Source organism: Callorhinchus milii, unplaced genomic scaffold, assembly GCF_018977255.1.
Source record: "Callorhinchus milii isolate IMCB2004 unplaced genomic scaffold, IMCB_Cmil_1.0 Scaffold6, whole genome shotgun sequence".
NCBI lineage: Eukaryota > Metazoa > Chordata > Chondrichthyes > Chimaeriformes > Callorhinchidae > Callorhinchus > Callorhinchus milii.
The window spans coordinates 16,990,608-17,010,064 of NW_024704747.1; the positions used below are offsets into that span (position 1 = coordinate 16,990,608).

A 19,457-nucleotide genomic window follows, 5' to 3' on the forward strand; every position below is an offset into this window, starting at 1 on the left:
ATAGTCGGGGATTTGGACCCAAGCAGGGGATTGGGATCAAGAGGATGGAGGGCAGGGAGGGTAGGGGTGGGAGGGTGGCCAAATAGCGGTCGAAGAGGAGGGTCTTAAGATGTGCTTTGAAGAAAGCAAGGGAGGGAGCAAAACAAAGGGATTGGGGAATGGACTTCAAAGACACAGAAGCTGAAGGCCCAACTGCCAACACTCTTTTACACTGACACTGGCTTTTAATTTAAATAATAATGATAATAATCCTTGGATTTGATATAGCGCTTTTCAGGTCTTCAAGACATCTCAAAGCGCCACACAGAAGAGAGTGTAAAGTGAATTGACTGTATATGTGTGGGTGAAATGCGGCAGCCAATTGTGCAAAGCAGTGTCCCACAAAGTCACAGATTGAGTGACCAAATTATTGATGCTTTTTTTGAGGGATTATTATCCCCGGAAAAACGATCCGCCAATCGACTAACAACTAGGTTCCCACTTACTGCTAGGTAAACCGAGGCGTGTGGAGTAAGGAAACTTGCCCAGTGTTTCGCGCTGCCGGGAATAGAACTCAGGTCCCTCTCTTGCGAGGCGAGTGCTCTAACCACTGAGCTATAGGCCTCCACTCAGTACTTGTTTTTTTCCGTAAATCATTGATGAAGCATGTTCACTCATGGCCTGAACAATGCATGTCAAAGATTGGCAATGGTGACGCAGTACTGACAGTACTGATGGTGACACTTGCTCTTTAAATTGGGGTGGTCCCACAGGACTGTTTGTAGTTAATGGCTGTTCTAATTAATGGCCTTCTCTACACCCAGGGCCTTTCGCTACTACATGCTTTTTGTGTTACCTTCAAAGACCAGCATTGCAGAGAGTGGGGTCCAGTCGACTGCACGCAAAGGTAAATGGAGATGGTCATTGTCTGTTAGATCTCAGCAGGTGAAATGCTACGTGGGAAGCTGTGAGCTGTCAAGCCGCATGACCATCCTCGCTTCTGAAAAGCAGCCGCTCGCCTCAGCATGAATGCCTGAGCCTCGAGACAGACTTGCAAGGTCACAGCATCGGAGGCTGTGCAAGCACGCCTCTCACGGGCGGGGGAAAGGGCGGGGGGGCTGGAGAGAGGTCCCATCCCCTCTCACCCAGCCCCTCTTTCATTATCCTACCCTCCCCCATTTGAGGCAAGATAACTAATTACAGCAATTCAAGCTCACCGGGCAGAAACACGATGCTTGACAGGCCTCGGACCGATTATTGTAATTCAGCTTATCCGTCACTGGTTTGCTGAAAACCTAGTCCGCTTTGAACTTAAAGGGGCCTGGGATTCTTCCCACTCTGCTGCAGCTAACCCTGCGGGCCAAAGCCCAACAGGTAGGGTGGTCCACAACATAAGATATAACATGATGTGATATTTCTTAATACAATTCCTTAATAACAACAACTTGCAATTGTATGGTGGGAGTCCTATAGCTCAGTGGTTAGAGCAAGTGAGAGACTTGGGTTCAATTCCTGGCAGAACGAAATCTTGCGCAAGTTTCCTTACTCCACACGCCTGATAATAATCCCTCAAGAAAAAAGTCAATAATAAATTGGTCACTTCAATCCACGACTGTTTGTGGGACACTGCTGTGCGCAATTGGCTGCCGTATTTCTCCCACAAATATACAGTCAATTCACTTTACAGTCTATTCTGTGAAGCGCTTTGAGACGTCTAGAAGACGTGAAAAGCGCTATATCAAATGCAAGGATTATTATTATTAGTGCCCTTCATGCATGTTAGATTTGGAGTGTTGAAATAATCCTTGCATTTGGTATAATGGTATCGTTGAGACATGATAAGACAGTGTATCCTATAAGTGCTTCACATGATATACTGAAAAGTGCAGTGACTGTGTATTTTGTAGGCGAAATGTGGCAGCAATGTCCCACAAACAGAGCGAGTGAGTAACCAATTTTTGTTTTGGGGAGTTTTTGGATAGGATACCAGAAGAGAGAAATCCCCTTCTGGCTTTGAATAGTGCCATGGGATCTTTAACATCCACCTGAACAGGCAGATGGGACCTGGGTTTAACGTCTGATCTGAAGACCGGGAATGCAACCCACCCCCCCCCCCACCCCCAGGTCTGCAGTGTCATCTACTATATGATTCCAAGTCAAATGGGGCTTGAACCCACAATCTTCTGACTCGGAGGCGAGTATGCTACTAGTGTGGCAGGCTGACACACCTGGAAGCTACCAGTAGTTTGTGAACTATGTCACCCCACCCTGATACAATCTACTTCTGGAGTAGAGTGCCCACAAATGATTCTTATTACAAGGAATCCTATTAAAATTCCAAATATCCNTTTTTTATAAAGGGAAGATTGTCTGTTAGTTTATATACATTGAGATAAGCCTTTGTACCCTCCCGTTTCATGCGATTCCTTTCCCTAGCTTAGTTTGGTTTGTTCTCAGATGAAGGAGGCCCTAAAGTCCATTTTTTAATCTCACCTTTTCAGAATATCCACTCTAATGCCCTTCCATTACACATCAAGTTGTTTCTTAATGAGCCCAGTGTCAGAGACTCACCACTCCCCAACCCACCTTCTTGGTGTGTCTCATGATCTGTGCTGAGTTATTTGCCCTCGGGACACCACAATTGGCCTTAACATCCTGAGGCTGGAGAGGGGAATATCAACCAGGGTTCCTGCTCCTGGCTCCTAATATCTGTGAAATGTATCTCCCCTGCTAATTGAAGATATGGAATGCAGATGAGGTGCATAGCTGTGTGTTCCTTCTCTTCCTCCTTTTACCCCCAACACATGGGGGAAAAAAATGCCAATATTCATTGCAGGGCGAAACCTTGGGCAAGTTTCCTTACTCCACACGTCTAATAATAATCCCTCCAAAAAAAACAATAATAAAATTGGTCATTTTCAATCCATGACTGTTTGTGGGACACTGCTGTGCGCAATTGGCTGCCACGTTCGCCCACAAATATACAGTCAATTCACTTTACAGTATATTCTGTGAAGCGCTTTGGGATGTCTAGAAAATGTGAAAAGCGCTATATCAAATGCAAGGATTATTATTATTATTGCCTAGATACACACATAAAGAATGGATGAGGGTCTGGAAGCTGATCATTGCCCATGGTGCCATACCTCAACTTAAGGCAGCACTTCCAGGAGATGAGGAGGGACATTTGGAAAGGGATGAAGAAAAGGGAGTTATTTTCTTCCTTGATACCAATATGGTGGCTTCTCCTTCAGCAGAGTTACTTGGAGTCCTGTAGTGTAGTGATTAGCACACTTGCCTCTCAAGCGAGGTGACCCAGGTTTGATTCCCAGTTGGGGCAAAACTTTAGGCATGCCTGTTTATCTAGTAGTAAGTAGGAACCCGGTCTATCAAATGCAAGGATTATTATTATTACTTAGGACCACTATAAAATGGAGGGTTAGTGATTCAGTCCTTGTGTACATACACAAGACATTACTACCAATCTAAATCAGTCCTATGATTCTCACGAATAATATCAACTTCTCCCAAACTCAGCAAGTCCAAAATGTTTCTGTCTGATTTCCAGTGTGTGTGAGCCAATGACCACCCAGCTAGTAGTTTCAGATATGTTTCCATTTCTTTTGATGGGGGAGAAGGAAGGAGGAAGAGTCTCTTCCTGGCTGGTGGTCTCTCTCTTTCAGGCCAAGCTGAGTAACCGGCTGGTCTGAGTGAACAGGGACAATCTGCAACACGGGTACTGCTGAAGAACCCTCTATTGTGGTCCCTTTATTTCCTTTAATGAAGTTGCTCAGTGCAGAGAATCTTATTCATTCAGGTATTGTTCCCCTTTACATTGTGGGATTGTTCTTGCTTGTACTGGATGAGGGTGCATTTTCCAGTTGTTTCTTCTGTGGCACACACAGACGCGCACACTTTTGCTTTCTTAAATTTCTTAATTTCTTGATTTCTTAAGGTGTCAAGTACTGAATAGCACCGATGGCATCTTTAATCGGATTCAGAACATAACGCAAACTTAATGTTCTGGATACGAATATTCTGTGTGCAGCATTCTGCTTTCATACCTACAACAATACAACAACAACTTGCATTTATACAGTGCCCTTCACGCAGGGCAGTGTCATGGAGCGCTTAACAGGGTTGTAGAGTAAGATCTTCAGTCACGATCTAAAGGAAGGGACGGAGGGGGGCGGAGGGATTGGGGGAGTGAGTTCCAAAGCTTCAGGGCATATGGTTGACAGCACAGTCGCCAATGGTGGAGTGCAGAGGACGAGGGTCTACAGGAGGAGGCCAGATCTACAGAGCTGTTAGTGACTGAGAGGGAGAGAAAATGTTCCTGTGAAAGTGTCAGTCTTCAACGAATTAGAGCAACAATGCCAGATAAATAGCAGCTGCTTATTTTTAAAATCCACCCAGTGTGGTATAATCCTAGTTAAAGAGTTTGAGCTCATCCTCTTCAGGGGAACAGTATCTCCGGAGCGTCACAGAGCCCATGACAATCCCCTCGCAAACCCATCCATTGTGTGGAAGAGATTATTCTCTCTATTTACAGATCAGATTTTAATTCCTTTCTCAAATTGTTCACGAACATGATGAGCTCTGTAACGGATCATTTGTGCAATAAATAAGTTTTGTCTCTTTTAAATAGCCTGCTATTTATCAAGTGCTAAGTACTTCTATATTCTGTACTTTGCTGACACTACATAGCTGAGCTTTAAGTAGAGGACTCATTCACCTGCTGCCAGTAGTGCGATCTTTAACTGATAGTTAGACAGGGAGTAACCTAATAATCCTTGTCTCCACGTTCTGCAGCTACTAAGGAATTATCGACACAAATGTGCTATTTCCATTATATTTTAATATCCTTTGGTCTGCTTTAATCAATGTTCCATTCTACTGGCTCATTTGGTAGCCCTCTCGCCTCTAGTCAGCAGGTTGTGGGTTCAATCTCCATGTTGGGATTTGAGGTCATAGGCTGACACTCCAGTGCAGTGCTCGGCGAACGCTGCATTTTTGGAGGTTCTGTCCTGTCTTGTAGTGTCAGTGGTTCCTCTCCTCAGCTGAGATCAGCTAATTCAGCACAGACTGGATTGAATGAACTTGGAATCTTGTAAATCTGTGTGGTTCACATTCTCTCATGTAAGCGAGGGTGTTTCCCAGTGTGTTTCTGGTCAGAGATTCATTATCACACCCACAATTCCTTTTTCAATCACTTGCCTGTAACCCTTTGTCTTTTATCGCCCAGGTCTTCGAAGGCAAGCTCACCCCATTTCTTCTGAAGGTCAACAAATTTGCCAGCGCTCACGTATATAGCTGCAGCCTGTGCAGCCAGAAAGGCTTCATCTGTGAAATCTGCAGCAATGGGCAAGTCATTTACCCCTTTGAAGGAACCGTCACCAAAAGGTAGGCAGCCTGTACCTGTTTTACAATTGCCAACATGAGCACCAAGTACCCTCTTGAGACCTAGCTACCAAGTTGCCTTTCTTCGTCTGTCTTTCTTTACTGGACAGTGATGAGGAGTTGTGGTCCTCATCTCTGATCTGAAATGCGGTTGCCCCCGTTGCTGGCCGAGCTCTGACCACATAACTCAGCATAGATTGGGCATATGTTTATTTAAGATACTGTAATGAGCATCCAAACCTCCCTCTGAACTTCCATGGACACAAAAATAGAGTTCTCCAACCTAATCCCAAAATATTGCCTTTTAACGATTCAGTAACCAAAGGGGTCAAATAATTGTCCATTCTTTCCTACTAATGTCACAAGCAGCCTCCTTACTAGCAATGACAAGTCTACTTTTTGTTTCATTCTTAAAATGTGATCCAAGGGCACAGCCGTTAGAGAAAATGTCCTCAAACTATCAAATTGTTCATGTTCCTTTCAATCCATACTTTACTTACTATTTCAGCTTTCGTGTTTAGGCAAGTTGACTTTGCCGGCTTTTGTCTTGCTGTCCTCCTGTGGGTGATTTCTCCTTGTAAACATTCCACTCCTTTTTGCTCTGGCCCCACGTCTATACTTTTGAAATGGCTCGGTCTTGTTAATAACAAAATGCCAGATGTTTTTCAGAATAGGAAGCTTGGTGAAATCCCCCCCCACCCCCCACCCCACCCCACCCCACCACCATCAACACACGCACATACTAATTCCATAATTCAGTCACAAAATGCACTGACGGATATGTTGCTCAACCATACTGACCAGGGAAGGCCCAGGTTCAATCTCTAGCCTGCTCTGAGTTCCCTTCTCTTGGCCGATGTATCAGTTGATTTACCATGGTTGGTCTCAGTATCCCTTGGGTAAGAAAGGGAGAAACATCAAGCAGAGCTCCTCTTTATTGCTAACTGATGGGGAATTGCGTTCGTGGGGGGGCAAGGGTGCGATAGCTGAGATTGGATCAGACTTAGCTGTAATTCCCTCTCCCTCCACAAATAGCCTGCTGAAACCCAGCTTTGTGGCTAATGAATGACAAATACAATACAAAATTGCATTTGTATAGCGCCTTTCACATCGGGAAGACATCCCAAGGCACTGGGCAGTCAGGGATTTGGACCCGAGCAGGGGGTGAATGGCTGCTTAGGGGAATTTGGGACCTTGCTGGCAATCGCAGAGCATGTGTTAGCACCTTTGGGAAAGGGCAGACATTAAGTAAAAAAACGAAATACGGAAATTTCTCACATTGTGTGTATGGGGGAGCTCAAAGCTGAAGAGATTGATTGATGTCCATACATGATATAAACTGAGTTTGTAATCTCAGACGTGTCGTTTTTCAAATGGAGGAGGTCAGTGAGAGGTACCTCTCCTGGGAACCATCCTCATGAGGTGCACGGTGATGAAAATAAATCTTCACTATCACAAAGTGGATTTCCATTTTCCAGCTTCTAGGTTCTGTCAACTTACACAAATAGCTTCAGTCTCAACCACTTCTCCTATCACTTGATCTTCTATTAGACAGCTGCTTTATACATGCTCACGGGAATCCAGGGATTTAAGGCTAGATAGATTGGAGCATAGAAAGTAATATTTGGAATATAATATAACAATCATAATCCATACATTTGGAAAAGCGCCTTTAATGTCAGGAGGATGGCTTAAAAACGCTTCACAGGATATACTGTAAAGTGTAGTGACTTGTGTATTTCATGGGCAAATGTGGCAGCCAATGACCCACAAACAGCTATGAAGCAAATTACCAATTGTATTTTATCTGTAACAAAAGTCATTCATCCCATCGAACTCTGCTGGTAACTCAGTATTCTTTGTGATGGATCGTTATCCATTGTAGGGTAATAGTTAACCCTCTGGAGATGTGGACACTCCTCAGTCAGACAAGAGTTTTCGAGCACTTAATGCTGTCAAACCGGTGTTCCATCCTTTATTCTGGCTTTGCTCTTGTTTGTTGGTAATGGGTCACAATCTGAACCCTTGATTGACCGCCCCCCCTACCCCCCCCATTGCATTATCATCTTTTGATTCTGCTGTCGCTTTGGTTGCACTGAATTTCCTTTGCTGTTGAACCTGGGAGGCTGGGTGAGCAACACACCTGTGCTAAGTCGGAGGGTGTGGCTCAATCACACAGCTGGGCTCTGCTTCAAAGAAACTAAATTTTCTAATGGATCGCCATTCATCCATTTATTCACGCTTAGTCATAAGTCTTGTTTGTGGTATTTCTGACAAATATCAGAGAGTATTGTTGGGCTGCACACTAAGCTAAACATGAATGAACCGCGCTCTCTTTGATGGCAATCAGAACAGAAGAAACACACTTCAGAAATGCAAGCATGTCTCAAACTATCTAAACAAAAGTACAGCAGCAATCGGGGGAAACTGAATAGATCTTGCTGATGAAGTGGAAGGAGCTTGCTTTGTGATGACACTGACAGATTTTCTGGGGGTTTTTTAAAACAAAAAATCAAACTTTGTTTTTATATCCCTTTCTTTCATCTGTTCCACTAGAAGCACCTCACTATTGAGGAAACCAATTGCTTCCCTTTCCTGCCCTTTCCGTTCATCTCTTGCCTATTTTAACTATTCTGGTGCCTCTCAGCTCTTGCCTTTAGCAGCAGGTGGGAAGCAGATCTGTACACTGGCCTGTCGCCATCAATGATTAATGTGAATGCCGGAAACTTCAGCTTAGTCGCCAGTGCTGTGTCTGTTTATAAAAAGTCCCTGCCAGGACTTCTTCACCTTTGTTGCTGTGTGGGGGCTAAAACACACTTTTTAAATTTGATTTTTAATGGGATACCTTAATAAGAACTCCCAGTGGCAAATGGGGACAACTTCCGGTAACAGCGTCTACATCAGACCAACCCTCGGGTACACTGCTCCGGAAGTAGATATTCATGGTGAGTAGTTACCACAGGTTAATACAGACACTACACTTTACAATATATCTATGAAGGTCTTTCAGACATTCCCCCCTCCTCCCCACGTGTAAGATGCTATAACAAATTTAATGATTATGATTATTATTTATCAGCCTTGTATTTTCTGTTACAAGGAATACTGATTTGTGACTTAGAGTACTCACTAAGGATGTCCGGGGCGGGAGAGAGGGAGTAAATGGGAAACTTTTGAATTAAATTGATTTTCACTGTATTAGTTTGTGACCCGTGAGGTTTTCCTTTCTTTTTCTGAATGAAGATGGGACGATTGCTGGGGATCAAAAGAAAAAAGTAAGATTGATTTAGCTGCAGTGCAACCTCATATTGGATCAGGTGGTTGAGATAAGGCTTCCTTTGTACCTTTCTAAACTGTGGCTTTGCAATATGTTTTAGTGCATACAAAGATATGATGGCAGATCTGCCAGAGGTCAGTCAGTGTAGCGTTCAAGTTGAGCCTAAACATTTTGGCAATCCCTACTTGCCATCCAGTTCACTCAGAAGTTGATGTTTGAGGAGGATTGGTGGTATTGTGACCTTAGCAGTTTAATATTAAACTTCTGATGTAAGGTGCCAGATGTTGGTTAGTTATTTGCGAAGAGACACTGACTCATTGCAGCTCCCTGCCATCTGTTGGCTGAAAGTGGGGAAGCATTGGCTCAGCATGTTCTTCCCTCCCCACTTCCAGAACAAATAGTTGTCAGAGAGATTAGAAACATCACGGTGTGGGGGAGATCTTGAACATATATTAAACTTCCTGGTAGTAAGCCAAGTGGCCATTTTTTAGTGTCTTAAGGATTGGAGTATACTGGAGAAACACCAGTAGACTCCAGTGTCTTAGACCCTCATTCTTTTCAGAGAGTTGAAGTGTCATATCCAGAGAGATTTTCAACACGGGTAATATTTTGGTATGAAAGAGAGTAAGAGATTTAGTTTGTGACTTCTTTACAACGTATAAGGTTTTCATTACTTTCCTGTTTCTCTTCCAATGTTCTCTTGTGTTTTTTATGAGCTTGGTTTACTCCATGGGCACCAGCAGCATCTCTGGGAGGCAACTCAATTAATTGGCCATTCTCCTGGGTGGAGTCTGTATCGTGAGTGCTGCTGCTGACCATTGGAGGGAGGAAGTGGGCGGCACCTCAGCCAGCCCGATTATGTTCTTGTCTGGTATTTTCCAGAGGGGATTCACCGGATAGCAATCAGAAGCAAGAACCTTGAGAGATAGACCAGGAATGTCCTAAACTTGAAATCTGGTCAGTGGTGTCAGCTAATCCCATCTAGAAAAGAGTCCAATTATTCAGCGCCCCTGGGATAGGAAGGGGAAATAATCAGTCCACAGTCTGTCTCTAACAATATAGTGTTATCTATTGTACAGGGGCTGGCTTCATTGAGGTTCCGTTCTGAATCGGCCTTTTTTTTAGAAAAACAAAAACATGAAGTGAAGTTTTGACACGGTGATGACGTATTGATTTTATTTCTGTTTGTAGGTGTGAGGCCTGTGGAGCTGTCTTCCATGCTGAGTGTAAGTCTAAGGCCCTACCATGCCCTCGGTGTGTACACAGAGAGCTACAGAAAAGACCCCGATCTTTCTGGAGGAACCTGGACTTGGACGAGAACTTTGAGCTTTGCAACGCCTTTGAATTGGCCTATCCAAGCACCTGATGTGCAAGCCGGACTTAGCTCTCAGTCGACACGGAGCCTTCAGCTAACTTTTTCCAGATGGACAAAGAGACGGAGCTTATTATCGTCGCTACAAGCAAGAATAAGAACGTTTGCAAATTAGGAGATTTGAGCTTGGGGCACAAATGAAATGAGATTTGGCTTTGCCATGCTACAGAATAGTATGGCAATGGACTGAGCGGCTTCTTCCCTTGCAATGAGCGATTGTAGATTGTGTTTGACACCTCTTTTGGGAAGTGCAGTGTTTTCGAGATATTTTCAAATGCATAGGATAAGTGGTCTCCACTCTCCAATAGCTTAAGAGTATTGAGTGGCAGAAGTGCAAATTGGTCTGACCCTGATGCTTACAGGCTCCAGCACACTGCAAAATTTCTCCCTAACATGGCACCGGGCTGGTGCTACAAAAGCAACCTGACTCAGATACGACGCAAGGTAGCTGGTGATAAACATTGGAATTGTCCCAATGGATCAGTGCAGAATGGTTGGGAATTGAGGTGTATTTTTTTGGTCCAAAGCCTAATAAGCTTTAACTCGTGGATCTGACCTGTATTGTACCTGAATTGGGAGTGCTTAATGTGGACACCAGAGATGCATTAAGTGGATTTGTGCCCCAATCCACAACACTGACCTTGTTCACCCTCATGAGCACAAAATTTCTACCCCCCACCCCGCACCAAAAAAAGACCCACAGCCATCAATAATATGTGGCACACAACTCCTCACTTTCCAGTTTTTTTTCTCTTATCCACCACATTCATCTGGTGATAAGGTATTCTGTTTAACTGTGCTCATTTTCCCCAGTGCCTTGACTTCTAATCTAACGGTATTCACCTACCAAATCCAAATACAGTGACACATGCACAGTCACTACACTTTACAGTAAATTCTGTGAAGCGCTTTTTGATGTCATCTCGACGTGAAAGGAGCTACATCACATGCAAATTTCCCTTTCCCTGTTAAATTGATTCAAACCTGCAATTTTCTCCAGTTTTTCTCTCGCTGGAGTTACTCATATTTTCCTTCAGGGTACGGATGGGTTCGGGGAAGTGTTTTATTGCTCAGCCAGTAGGAAGAGCACTAACTTGTAAGCCTTTTGGTCAGGGGTGGACATGTCTACTTTGTGTATGTGTGCTTGCGTGTGTGCTCATGCTCACAATCTCTTAACGTCTTCACAGGCATCTGCAGCTTATTCTCCTGCCACTCCAGAATATCTCCAGATTTCGGTGTGAACTCGTATTGGTGTATAGATTCTCGCACTGCAGTATTACTGTTTTCATCTCTCTGATCCCTGCCAGGTTCAGAGGCTTCAGTTAACGCACAAGCTTCCTTAAGTAACAGTCAGAGTAGAACGCAGTTATTCCAGCTAAGCAGGTAAAAATGTTTAATGGTGAAGGTCCAGCAGGGAAGTGTTGGCGCACTGGCAGAACATGCCATGGAGTCCTAGGGCACAAATTCTTCTCAAGCATGAGAGTGGGTTCAATTCCAGGCGTCACTGGTGCACAGAGCAACAGAAGTGAAAGCCTACAAGCAAATTCTCACTTTCTCAGCAATAGGATGCCTCATAGCACGCCTCATAGCACTGAGGCAATGCACAGGAGTGTGGGGAGGGAAGCACAGCTTCATGGCAAGGGGTTTTGCATAGAACCATGTTGGAGGGGGGATGAGGGTTTGCTGCATGCAACTGCAGCTACTTAGCAAAGAGACTTTAAACTCACCGAGGATTTCAGACATGAGTTAAGAATAGAGCAATAATGAAATCTGTGTGTAGATATTTCTGCAGAACGAGCACTGAAAGCTCACTGCCCTGGATGTATGGCTGGACCTTTGAGCTGCACATCGGTGAGAGTGGGATTGTAGAAGAAGCACAATTGTGACAGTGGGAGGAGAAGAATATACAGTGATCGAATGTAGGACACAGCCGTGTGCTGATAGTAGGAATTCCAGGGGATATTCCACGCAACAGTTGGATTTAAAAAGGGAATTACAGAAAGTCCATTTACCCGCTGGAACATTCAGATTAAAAAGGGAGAAGGGTAATCTAAGGATCAGTGTTTTTCGCTTGACTATTAAACACCCCACTTTATGCAGCTGCAGCTTTGGTTGTTGAAAGCTGTTAAAAATGATCTGCAGCTAACACTACCTGACCTGCTACAGCTCTTTGCAGTCTCACTGACTTTTAAGTGCTCCCCGTTACTAAACGGTACATGTTATTCCCGTACAAGAGTTGCTTTTCTCAGGTTAAAGGTCAATCGGGAAACAAATTGGTGTTAGGAAGGTTACATTTTAAATGTGTTTATTTTATTTTAGACAAATGTTCTTCACAACAAGAAGGAAGTATGTTTTTATAGAATTTTCACAGCCCTGAGCCCGAGGTTACAGAACCAGTTATTCTAAAACAAATACTATAACAAATAGTTATTCTAAAACAAGCCCCCCGTGCTCGTGGCTGGAAAATTGCTGGTGCAGTCCCGGTAGCTGGTGTATGTGGTAATTGCAGGTGAGTTAATCGGGCCACTTGGGTTCATTACAAGAGCCACCCCAGTTGCTTTCCTGTACACTCCACAGCTGGCCGGACAGAGCATCATGATGTCAGACAGAAAGCATGCTGGAGCAACATTGAGCCCATGATTAACCCTTTATTAGGTTTTTCAATGACAGGTGGCAAACCGTGAAGCCAATGCATCGTTTGTCTATATTTTTTCTGCAAAGCGAAAGTCAGGAAAGTTGGCAAGTCCCGACCAAATCAGATCGCAGGGAAAACATAAGAAATGACCTTTACGTATGTTTACAAAATGGTAACCTGGGTGTCTTCAGTACATTAAGACTGTAACGCCGTGGTCTGAAATGAGAAGGGAAGAGATGTAACTTATTTACAGGACCCCTGTGTGAGGCACAGCTCCCACATTAACTAATTGCTGCTATGTCACTAATACACAACTTTACCAAGCGCACAGCTTCACCCATTACACGCAATAGGATTGTCTGTACACACAGAAATAAGGGACCCTCTCTCTCCCCTACCTTGCTATGAAGTACACAGATCTGTGGCAGCTGCATCAATGCCAAACTTTGAGGAATTGTTACCTTTCAGTTGATCTGTAAAGCTGCCAATTATACCCTTTCAGCTTGATGTTCACTGCTTTTATTTCAGTGTGTGTGTGTATAACTATGAGATATATATTTGTGGGAGTAATTTTCCTGCCTTACATTGCTGTATAGAGTCCTTAAAAAAAAATAAAGATATTTAACTCTATTGCAACACCATGTTGTGTGCTCTGCTACAATCTGCTTTAAAGATACCATACCTCAGTGGGCTGATGTATTGCATGTGTATTGTGATGCTGAGCAGTATAGGCCAGGAAGATCCTAGGTCTATGCTGAATTGGTTGATGTGACCTAGGATGCAATGGAGGGAATCAAAGTTGGCCTCAATACTCATCCACTAGGGAGAAGTTCCCACACTTACATCTATCCAGGGGCCCATGAAAGGGGTTGAGGACAGCATCAATCTCAGCTGTGTTAGCTTCTTCCCCTCTGTGTCACTCCCCATGTAAACACACCTCACTGAATAGCCTTGTAACACTCACTGTGCAGTTGTTGTCGTCGTCGTTGCAATTTTGAGAATGGCAAGTTGGGTAAGTGCAGCAAGCCCTCTTGAAACAAGCAAGCAAGTAAATCATTGAAGAGGAAGAAAAGGTGAGAGAAACATGATTGGAGCTGTGGTTGCAGGTTTACACTCGGTGAGCACAGAACTTTTCAGTTCATTCACTGCTGGGACGATGCTCAGTATCACAGTAGGTTGGCAGGTCTGCCCGCTATTTGGAAAAATTCAACANTTTTTGCCTGAATGAGCCCAATTCTAACTCAACAGTAACTGCTGTGATGACATTTACCAAACAAATGTTTTCGTTGACCTGGGGCACCGTCTACACAGAGTCAGCCCAAGGCAATGTGTTGTAAGTGCAGCAAGTTGGCTGCTTTTTCTGACATTTATAGTGGTATTTCTAAACAGGCAAGTTGACCACTTAGACCAGTTCATACAAGAACTGAAAAAAAAACGTGTTTCTATAGCATCTGATCACATTTGGAATGACTCAAACTGCTTCATAAGTTAATGTCTCTTCGTAGACAAAAACAACAGCCTTGAAGGGAATGACTGGCAAATATGGAGCATTGGCGGCTCAGACAGTAGGAGAAACTTCCTTCTCTTTCGAAAGAAAGCTATGAGATGTTTAACATCTAGTTCAATGAGCAGGTGGGATCCTGATCTCATCTGAAAGATCGTACATCTAACAATGCAACATTCCCCAACACAGCACTGGCCTGTCAGCCCGGTAAGTGAGCTCAAGTCCCTCTGCGATTGAAGGAGTGAAAGATAATTACAGAGGGACTCTGTCTACAATTTCTATGTATTAGATTTAGATGATATTCCTTGTATTTGACATTGTGCCTTTCACATTGGTAGAACATTTCAGCGCCTCACAGGATATACTGTAAAGTGTGGTGACTGAATAATTTGTAAGTGAGAAATGTGCATTTGACTGCCTCCTTGCTTCATCACACACAAAAAACACACACTGCTTCCATTTGTTTCACCATGTTGTAGGTGAATGTAGCAGCCAATTTCACACAGCAATGGCTCACAAACAGCCATGAAGTGAATAACCATTTTTTGTGGAGGATTGCTTGCCAGGACACTGGGAGAAACTGCCTTCTCTTTACCATGAGAGTTTTAATGCCCATCTGAACAGAAAGATGAGACCTCAGTTTAACTTCTCATCCGAAGGACGGCACCTCCAACAAAGCAACGCTCCCCCAGCACTGCATTGAAGTGACAATCTAGACTATATATAAGAGTTCAATGTCCTGACGTGGCTTGAACACACAACCTTCTGACTCAGAGAGGCGAGAATGCTACCGACTGAGCCAGGCTGACACAGGTCGGCAAAGGCACCTTGCCACAATATCAGTAGAGATAACCTTCTGCATAAACAAAAAAAAAGCCTGTTCGCAGTGTGAGGGAGGGTAAGGGATAAATAAATAGAAAAATAAAAAGCCTTGCTTCCTCTGGGATACCTTTCAACCCATTTGGCTTTATTGATGTAGTAACATTCAGATTTTCACTTTGATGAAAGGCAGCGTTTCAATCTGCCTGCACTTCTGTAGGTTTGCCTGCCTCCCCCCACCCTAACCGACCAACCCACCTCCGCCTCCTTTTCCCAGGAGTAGGAACACATTACTGCTGCCACACATTGCAGCCACCCGGGGCTCAGAGCTTGGCAACGCTTCACTCTACCGTTTAATTTGTGGGACTTTTAAACGGTAACCAATTTGCTGTGTTGTCGTCTAAATCCATTTGCCGGGGTGATTTTATTGAGGATCTCGCAAATTAAATATGAGTGGTCTTAGTGCCTAATTGTCGATGCCAATTAGTGCATTGTCGGGCCGCACAATAGCATCACTGTAGCAAGCGCAATGGGAGCCTTTGTGCTTCCCCAATGGGCCGCGGGCAGTCAAGATTCATTTGGGGGAGCTCCCGGAACATGGACAGAAAATGCCATCAGGAAAGAAAAGCAGCTGGGATTCAGTGCAAGGTGCAGGCCTGTGAAAGCCTGGAGTGGCAGCTTTGCATTGAAGCTCCCCATCGCTGCACAAAGGAAACTCAGGAGCTTAGATATAATTAGTGGATTCAGCTGTGGAAAGAACACTGTGTGCCTCATTCCAACGGAACTTTATTTTCAAAAGGTACTTGCATTAAACTTTAAAAGAGACACAAATCCTGCCCTTTTTTTTATCCCAGGACTGTGTGGTTGCAAAACTACCAAGCAAATGTTTTTTTTTAAAAAAACTTACATGGCTGGTTCCCATCATAAATAAACCCTCTTATATTGTACACAGAAATTAGTATTGCGTATTTTTCAAAGGGATATTTGGAAGCAAATGATAACTTGAACGATTGTGATGCATACAAAGCTATGCAAGATTTCACAAGCTGTTCTGTAATTCCAATTACAGCAATGGTCAAGTACCTCAATGGATTCTCATCTTAAGAGCGCACAGTCCCACTGTTCCTGTGTAAATGCTCGTCGTGGCCTTCAATGTGCTATTCGCATGCCAGTTCCCAGTCACTACACATTGCAGTAAATCATGATGCAGTGGTTAGCGCGCTCGCCTCACAAGCGAGAGGACCCAGGTTCCATTCCCGGACGAGCTAACTTACTGCCTGCCAAAAATAGTCAGGGTCTGTGTCACAGCGGACACCCAGTGCTGGCAGCAAGGAACCTATTCATGCGTTAACATTTCTTGTTGGTGGAATCAAGTAAAGATTTGTTAAGCTTCTACTTTCTTCCCTCCCCTTTTTTTCTCTCCCTCCTCTGCTGAAAGTACTGACTTATTAAGCTCAGGTGTAGTTACCCTTTGTTTGTGTCAGTAACCCTTTGGGACTCTGTACACGTTGCCATTCTTAATGCACGAGTCCAGCTAGCCAGCATAAGGAAGCTCTCTGACTTTGGGTGAGGATTGGAGAGGGGTATCACAACTGAGCCTAAGATCCTGTACTCACCTGAGGAACATATAGACATGCTAATAGCCAGAGGTCACTGGATAGACTGATCAGGGGAGACAACCTGCCTAAACGTTTCCCTCAACTCTTCCTAGCCTAAGAAACCTGCAGACAATTGTTATCAAATTGTTCTGGTGAAAAAAATGCTGACTCAGCACACTACAACGCAGCAAGGGAGCATCCTGGTGCCTCTGTACCGCAGAAACCTAATTGGACAGCCTGGTGTCTCTTGGTTGCAGTAACGTCATCAGGCCAGTCCAGTGTTTATGAATTGAAAAGATCCACTACAAAGCGAAAGGATTAAGTTGAATTACACATTTATGGCTACAGTATTTAACTGCATATACAGCATGTCAGCCCTGGCTCAATGGTAGCACTCTCGCCTGAGTCACAAGGTAGTGGTTACTTGGACTCACCTAGCCTAAGCTGACCTTCCAATGCAGGCCGGGAGGGTGGGGGTGTTGCATGTCGGAGGTGCCATCTTTTGTATTAGGCTTTAAACCGAGGTCTCATCTGCCTGTTCAGGTGGACATTGAAGATCCTGTGGTACTATTCATAAAGGGAAGGAAGTTCCTCCCAGTGTCCTGACCAGCAATCGCTCAAATAAAATTGGTCATTCACTTCATGACTCTATGTGGGACATTGCTGTGCATAAATTGCCTGCTGGGTTTGCCCACAAAATACACAGTCAATCCACCTCACAGTAAATCCTGTGAAGCACTTTGAGACGTCTTCCCAATGTAAAAGGTGCTATATCAAATGCAAGGATTATTATTATTATTTAATATCTTACTGTTTGGCTGGAAACAACTGCCTGGAGATAAATCTGCGTCAAACATACCCAAAAGTTCCAGGTTGACATTCTGTGCTGTTAGCTGGTCTCAGTTCAATAAGATGTTGGCGTGTTACATTTAGCCTCATTGCCCTTGGTCTAGGGAGGGGACCAAATAGCGAGTGTTACCATCCCCTAGCCAGTGCCTTTGTTGGGAAGTGTGGACATCAGGTGAGGCAGATGTTGTCAAACTCAGTACAGACTGGGAACTTGGGACTTTCTGGTCAATGTGACTTGATGCTGCACTGAGTGAGGCTTTACAACAACAATAACTATTACTACTACTTCCACTTATATAGCGCCCTCCATGCAGGTTAGCAACTCAGATAACTTAACAGTGGCGGAGCCTGACTCCGAGCCGGTGAGGACCATAAGCACGGTCGAAGAGGAAGGTTTTCAGGCGGGACATGAAAAGGGGGAGAGAAGGAGCAAGGCGGAGGGACTGAGGGAGAGCGTTCCAGAGTTTTGGGGCATAGTGGCTGAAAGCGTAACCTCCAATGGTTGGGTGGAGGGTGCGAGGGACGAGCAGGAGGCCAGTGCCAGTCAAGCGGAGGCACCGGGTGGTGGATGGGGAATGAAGAGGTCGGAAAGGTAGGGAGGTACAAAGAATGAAGGGATTTGAACATGAGTGTGAGGATCTTGAAGTTGATCTGTTCGGTTATGGAGAACCAGTGGAGCCTGGCCAGAATTGGTGAGATGTGGGTACGGAGTTGGGTCTGGTTCAGTATGCGGGTGGCAGAGTTCTGAATGAACTGGATCTTTGAATAGTGGAGCTGGGGAAACCAGCGAGGAACGTTTGAGTAATCCAGGCGGGAGGTGACAACACTTGCATGAGGGGTTCAGCTGCATTTGGGGTAAGGTACGGTCGGAGGGGCAAGGTGGCGGAGGTGGAAGAAGGCGGTCCTGGTTTGGGAACAGGATGTGGGGAAGGAAAGACAGCGGGGGGTCGAACCAGATGCCTAGATTGCACACTGGTTCGGTGAGTCTGAGTGAAAGTCTAGGGAGTTTGAGGAGTTTAGATCCACAGGAGTGAAGACGTTGACGTGAGCCAAGGGATATGGCTTCCGTCTTGTCCACATTCAGCTGCAGGAAGTTCGCACTCATCCAGACCCTGATGTCTGCCAGACAAGGTGATAGAACATAGGCGGACCTGGAGTTGGTACTGGGTGAGGTAAAGTAGATTTGTCAAAGGCGTAACGACACAAGGTGCTGTTAGTCTAGTGAACAAACATACCAAAGTGCCTTTCGCAATACTTTACCCTTGTGATAATGCAGTCATTTAAGAGTGTACAGTAATGTGCTATTCATGCAGAATTGCACCTAAATGAACCTTGATCTGTGATACTGTGTAAAAGATCAACATTTTGCTGATAGCTCGCTCTTGACTCAGCCTGACCTCACAAGGTGAATGGTAACACACCCACCGTTAAGACAAAGGAGTCACTTATTAACATTTTTCTGCGGGGGCACTGACTTCTTGTTTAAATATATTTGTATGTGTTTGTCCACACGCACAGATACACAGATGTGCTGTACATATACATAAAAATGGGGAAAAGTAAATACTGGGAGGGCTGTGGCATTAAAACACATGATTATTCATTTCCTGCTGTTGCCCTCTCCTCTGTCTCTCTTTTCAAGGTGGCCACAAAAGGCCACACAAGGGCCCTGTCACTGGACTGCTTCCCCCTCTCCTCCCAACACAGGAATACAAGGGTACCAAGAGGTTTCGGGCTCGAATAGACCTACTTACAGCACTGCCCTACTGTGATGCAACTTAGCTACACCCTCCTCAGCAAACATTTGGACAAAGTACCTGTGGGACATTTGCCAAACTCAAACGGTTAAACCACGAGCTGTGCTGGTGCTGGGAAACAATAAGCTCGCTGGCTTCCTTCTTTTATTTTTCCCCTCTCTCTAATATTCCCACTTTCTCTAACATGTGGTGATACAGACCCTTGGTACTGCACCTAACTCACCATTCTTCATCTATGACTTGAGCTGCCGGTTCAATTGTGGGAGC

The 19,457-nt window shown here is 44.5% G+C and overlaps 1 protein-coding gene across 4 annotated transcripts in view; it reads left to right on the forward strand.

Moving 5' to 3' along the window:
* plekhm3 (pleckstrin homology domain containing, family M, member 3) overlaps window positions 1-13,299 on the forward strand; it is a 51,652-nt gene extending 38,353 nt beyond the window's left edge. For all 4 annotated transcript variants that reach the window (XM_007890594.2, XM_007890596.2, XM_007890597.2 and 1 more), the window contains 2 exons: window positions 5,225-5,382; window positions 9,848-13,299. In XM_007890594.2, the coding sequence (XP_007888785.2) occupies window positions 5,225-5,382; window positions 9,848-10,022 (333 nt within the window). In that variant the 3' untranslated portion in view covers window positions 10,023-13,299. The remainder of the gene's footprint in view (window positions 1-5,224; window positions 5,383-9,847) is intronic.
* Window positions 13,300-19,457: the final 6,158 nt, after the last annotated feature.